The 6,046-nt window shown below is 35.6% G+C and overlaps 1 protein-coding gene across 1 annotated transcript; it reads right to left on the minus strand.

The window, feature by feature from the left end:
- Positions 1 to 1,101: 1,101 nt before the first annotated feature.
- On the minus strand, positions 1,102 to 3,171 carry LOC107061185 (uncharacterized). The gene is made up of 4 exons (XM_015310019.1): positions 3,138 to 3,171; positions 2,896 to 3,047; positions 2,598 to 2,787; positions 1,102 to 1,742 (listed from the first exon to the last, which is right to left on the minus strand). The coding sequence occupies exons 1-4, from the start codon at positions 3,169 to 3,171 to the stop codon at positions 1,102 to 1,104; spliced, it is 1,017 nt and encodes a 338-aa protein (XP_015165505.1).
- Between the last annotated feature and the right edge of the window lie 2,875 nt (positions 3,172 to 6,046).

A 6,046-nucleotide genomic window follows, 5' to 3' on the forward strand; every position in this document is an offset into this window, starting at 1 on the left:
CTCTTGCAACTTTCCTTAGAGCCCTTTTCTCTGCTTCTGCTGAAGATAAAGATATAGTCTCTTGCTTCTTGGACTTCCAGCTGAGTGGGTTGTTCCCTAACAACACAATATAACCATTTACTGATTTCCTGGTGTCAGGGCATGCAGCCCAGTCAGAATCACAATAAGCTTTGACATTGTATAATTGTTCCTTAGATATGAAAATTCCTAGAGTAGGGTCTGCCTTAAGATACCTTAGTATATGAAAAATTGCTTGTAAATGTAGCTCTCTAGGATCCTACATGAATTGGCTAAGATGTTGCACATTGTATGTTATATCCATCCTAGTATTAGTCAAGAAATTCAGCTTCCCAATAAGTTGTCTATAAAAGAGTGGTTTTGTTAAAGGGGTTCCTTCCTTGGCATGAAGTTTTACTGCAGGATCAAGGGGAGAGGTGCAACTGCTCATGCTTGCAACCTTGTAACTCTTTAACATGTCAAGTACAAACTTCTTTTGAGAGATAATAAGTCCATCATCTTTGTAGAGCACTTCCATTCCCAGGAAATAATGTAACCTTCCCAAGTCTTTGATCTTGAACTTGTCATGGAGAAAGGTTTTGAGTTCCTTAATTTCAGAAACACTTGTGCCTGTTAGAATCACATCATCTACATATACATCAACAAATATGCTAGAGGTTTCAGACTTCTTATGGAACAAGGAATAATCATTCAATGAGTGAGTGTACTCCTTTAAATATAAGGCTTCAGCCAGCTTGGCATACCACTGCCTGCTGGCCTGTTTCAGACCATATAAAGACTTATTCAGCCTGCATACCATCCCTGGTTTGTGTACTACTAAGCCTACGGGAACCTGCATATCTACCTCTTCATGCAAATCTCCATGAAGAAATGCATTATTTACATCAAGTTGAAATATAGTCCAGCCCTTCTTTATAGCTGTGGCTAGTAGAGCTCTCACAGTTATCATCTTAATCACTAGTGAAAAGGTTTATGTATAATCAACCCCAGCCTCTTGTGTGTAACCTTTCACTACAAGTCTTACTTTGAATCTCTCAATAGTCCCATCAGCTTTATGTTTTACCTTATAAACCCACCTACATCTTATGGCTTCTTGCCACTAGGTAGATGAACCAGATCCCAAGTGTGATTTGTGTGCAATGCTTCAAACTCTTGTGTCATTGCTTGTTGCCAGGCAGGGTTCATAGCAGCCTCCCCATATGAAGAAGGCTCATCATCACTACTGACATTTCTCACAAGAGTCTGACTCTCAAGTGCTAAGACCTCAGGTGGCACATGTTGGTGTTTGGAGAAGGCTGTATTTAGGGAAATATTTGAGTTCTGTAAATGTTTAGTCATATTCTTGGGTAAAACATAATCATAAAGGTGTGTGAGTAATTTATGTGGTCTAGATGGTCTGCTGGGGGCTGTAGGTTCAAGTGTATTTGTAGGATTGGAGGGCTGAATGGTGACAGGTAAATTAGTTACATGATTAGGTGAAGTGTGAGGTGAAATGTCACTTGCATCAACTACATCATTTTCAACATGTTGTACAGTTTGTGATTCAATGTTAGGATGCACAGGATCAATGAAAGGAACAGAATGCAAGACAGAAGGAAAAGAAGAAATGTCAGGAAGAATAGCAAAAGGAAAAATATTTTCTTTAAAAACTACATCCCTGGAGATGTGTATCTTTTTGGTGGCCAGACTGAGAACTTTGTAGCCTTTTGATCCAAAGGGGTAGCCTATGAAAATATGAGGTATGGTCCTGGCTTGGAGTTTATCCCTATAAGGTCTTGGAAGAGTAGGATAACACAGGCAACCAAAGGTTTTCATGTGGGAATAAATTGGTTTAGTTTTGTATAGCAATTCATATGGACATTTCCCTTTCACATGAGAGGTAGGGAGTCTATTAATGATGTATGTGGCACACAACACACACTCACCCCAGTATCTGAGAGGTAGTTTGGACTGAAAAAAAAGATCCCTGGCAGTTTCTAACAAGTACTTGTGTTTCCTTTCTACCACCCCATTTTGTTGTGGTGTGTAGGGACATGTCTTCTCATGGATAATTCCCTTTGTTTTCAAGAAAGTTGAGGTTTCTGTATTGACAAACTCAAATCCATTGTCAGTTCTTACGGTCTGAACACAAGTGTTGAATTGAGTCTCAATCATAGACAGAAAGGTTTTGATAACTCCTAAGGTGTTACTCTTACATGTTAATAACTGAGTCCATGTATACCTACTATAATCATCAACAAGAGTGATAAAGTACCTACAATTATCATGTGTCACCTTGTGGTAGGGACCCCATAGGTCTATGTGCACCAGTTGAAATATTTTGGTAGAGGTATGAGTGCTGTGAGGAAAGGGCATCCTTTCTTGCCTTGCCATGGGGCAAATGTTACAAAGGAAGGGTTGTTTGGTAGAAAAAATTTCTGGTATAGACTTAATTTCCCTCATTTTCACAAAAAGTACTTGTCCAAGTCTATTATGCCACAAAACATTCACATCATCACAAGTATGAGATTTAAAAGAAGAAGAAATATCAGGACTCTTATTGAGTATAACACAATGTTGAGTACATTTACTATGTTTACATGAAGAAGCAGGAAAAGAAACAGATTTGAAACTGAAAGCATCTTGATTTGATATGTAACCAGAAGTGAAAGTGGTTGAAGTAGCACATGCATCACCAAAATAAGTGGACTTCATCAGACATTTAGAATACAGAAAATATAGCCCATTCTTTGCCTCACCAATCATCAGAGGCCTCTTCATTGAAGGGGCCTGTAAAATGCATGAGGATTCAGAAAAATACACAATGTTTTTAGGCATAGATTTTGAAAGACAATTAATGGAAATAAGATTGTACTTAAAGGAAGGCGCATACAATACTTCATGCAGAACAATGTTTGATGTAAGTATCACACTACCAATTTTCACAACTTTCACCTTGTAACCATTTGGTAAGGTAATCAACAAGGGGCAGGGAAGGTAAGTAATGTTTGTTAAAAGTGTTATGTTAAATGTCATGTGATTAGAGGCTCCTGAGTCAAGTATCCAAGAGTCAATTTTATTGTGAGAACATCTGCATGATAACTTGCCAAAATCAATTAAGGAAGTACATGTTATCATACCTGCAAAATTCACATTACCACCAGAAAAATCCATGTGTTTAACATTGTCTTTCTCAGCTTGAAAGTGTTGTAACAGCTCTACAAACTGAGTATACTATTCTCTTGTCAAATGAGGACCAGTGTCATCATGGGTTCCCCTGTGTTCCTCTTCTCCTGAACAACCATCACCCTGGACATCAGCCATAAGACCTTTGCCTTTGTTAAACCTAGGATTATGATTGTTGCCTCTATATCCATTCTGAATAGATGTGTTTGCATTCTGATTGTTTGTCTGTGGGTAGTCATGCAACTTGTAACATTTGTCCCTAGTGTGCCCTGGTTTCTTGCAGTAATCACATATAATTCGAGGCTTATTACCAATGTAGGAAGCGGTCTGAGAATAATTAGTTCTGAAATTGGGGTTATCTGTAGAAGAGTAATTTGATCTCATGGACCTAGAAGTACTTGCTCCTGCTGAACCATTTGCATTAAAGGCAGCAAATTCCATGACCTTCTTCCCTGAACTGCTAGCATTTAGAGACGCAGACTCCATGAACATTTGAGTATTAGGCTTAATTTCTCTCTATTTTTCATCTTGTATCAACAAGGAAAAAGTTTGTGCTAGAGAAGGCAATGGATTCATCATGAGGTTATTCCCTCGAACTACAGTATAAACCTCATTCAATCCCATAAGGAATTGTATCAATCTCTTATCCTGCTCTACCTTGAACATGTTATCCTTAGCTCCACAAATGCAGTTACAGTTGCACTGAGTTTTGACATGCAATGTGTTCAATTCTTCCCACAGCCTTTTCATCCTAGTGTAGTAGGTAGTAATGTCTAAAGTTCCATGTGACAACTCATTGATTTCACGTTGAACCTGATATAACTTTCCACCATTTGTTTGATCGTATCGATCTTCCAACTCTTTCCACAACTAGAACGAATCAGAGACATATTCCACACTTTCTGCAATTTCCTTTGACAGAGAATTGAGAATCCAGGAAGTAGCCATGTCATCATATCTTCCCCATTGACGGAATCGTGATGTGCCTGGATCGGGCCTTTTACAATCACCATTGATAAAGCCTAGCTTATTCTTAACTGATAAAACTCTAAGAACACTTTGTTTCCATGATTTATACCCTACTCCATCAAAAGGAGCTTGAACCAACGAGGCACTTGGGTTATCCGAAGGGTGCATATACAAAGGAGAACTAAGATCTTCACTACCAACACCATTGTTATTCACAATATTATCATTCGAAGAAGAACCACTTTCAATCACCATAGTAATTCAATTTTAAAAAAAACTCACAAAAGAGATGAATCGATCTGAGTGAAGAAATGCAGCGGAAAGTAAAATGGATCCAAAAACTCGATCTAGCAAACGATCAGAATACAACACAGGAGCAGAACAAAAGACGAAGACAATGTATGGAAACACATACGAATCGAAATACCTCGCGCTCTGATACCATGTGAAGAATACTCCATAACCATGGCTTAACCATATCTATAGACGCAACTGGAGAGAAATCAGAGAAGATAGAGAATTGGGGAAAAACAACTGATTGATTTCCATTATGAAGATAGCACATATTTATACAATGAGAGAAATGTGAAACTCTAACTAACTAGTGAATTGACATGCTAACAGAAAAGTAACAGAATCGAGAATTGACTAACTAACTATTCTAACTAATTAATTGATTATACTAACTAACTGATTAGACTAGCATTATAATTATTAATAGCTTTTGCCTTTTTTATTTTTAAATGTAAAACGATTCAAGATTAAGTATGAAACTTTTTACGCTATAAGTTGTTTGTTAATTCATAGTATAGTAGTTTCGTATTACTAAAACAACATTTATTACTAAAAAAAAACTTCTTATTAACAATATTTCTTATTCTTATTAGAATTAATAATTGAAATAAAAAAAAACTACCAATTTAAAATTTGTAAAGTTTAAATATTCAGTTTTTAAATTATTATTTTAAAAAAAAAAAACTTTTTATGTCTAAACTAACTACCCCCAAGCCCTCACCCATATTCCCCTTTCCCGTGGGATATTCATAAAGCAAAACAAAAAAAGAATTTCAAAAAGTATTTTTACATAAAACCAAACAATTAGGGAATGGTTATTTGAAAACTGTAAAATAGTTTTTTTCCCTATATATTCATGAATTAGTATTCGTGTCCGAGTGTTGTGCGGATATTTTAAATGCCCTCATATTTTAATTAAACATGATATAACTTATTCAAGATTTAAAATATATAATTTCTTTAGTTGGCTGACGATAATGATAATAATTAATTTAAAAGTTGTAATAATTATAATTGATTTCAAATTAAAATAATTCTATCTCTTCTTATTTTGATTTTTATATTGTCTTAACAATTTTTACACTTAATTGAAAGATTTGAGAACATTAGTGAATCTTACGTGTCGAGGAGATGTGCTAGCAATACAATTCTATTGTTGATTTTTTTTTTATTTGATGCAGAAGATGTACATTTTTTAAAAAGGGTAAAAATTGATAGTTATGATAGTCAAGATAAGTATACTTGACAAAAAAAAAAAAAAATGAGACGAAAACCATTTCAAGAGATGTTCATTTTTTAAAAAGGGTAAAAATTGTTACTACTTATAATAGCCAAGATAAACATACTTTATCAAAAAAAAATTACTGAAGGCTATTTCCGACAATATCTCTGAGAAGTAGCCGTTGAAGCTTGCTTTAGCTTCGTCCAAAGCTCACTACCTGTTCCGGCAATATTCTCTTTCCCTTAGGGGCCGTTTGGTTACTGGTTAGAGTTATGCAGGTATTAGTTATACAGGGTTTAGTTATGCAGGTATTAGTTATGCAGGGTTTAATTATGCGGGTATTAGCTATGTGGATATTAGTTATGTAGGTATTATTTA

Source organism: Solanum tuberosum, unplaced genomic scaffold, assembly GCF_000226075.1.
Source record: "Solanum tuberosum cultivar DM 1-3 516 R44 unplaced genomic scaffold, SolTub_3.0 scf00120, whole genome shotgun sequence".
Classification (NCBI taxonomy): Eukaryota; Viridiplantae; Streptophyta; class Magnoliopsida; order Solanales; family Solanaceae; genus Solanum; species Solanum tuberosum.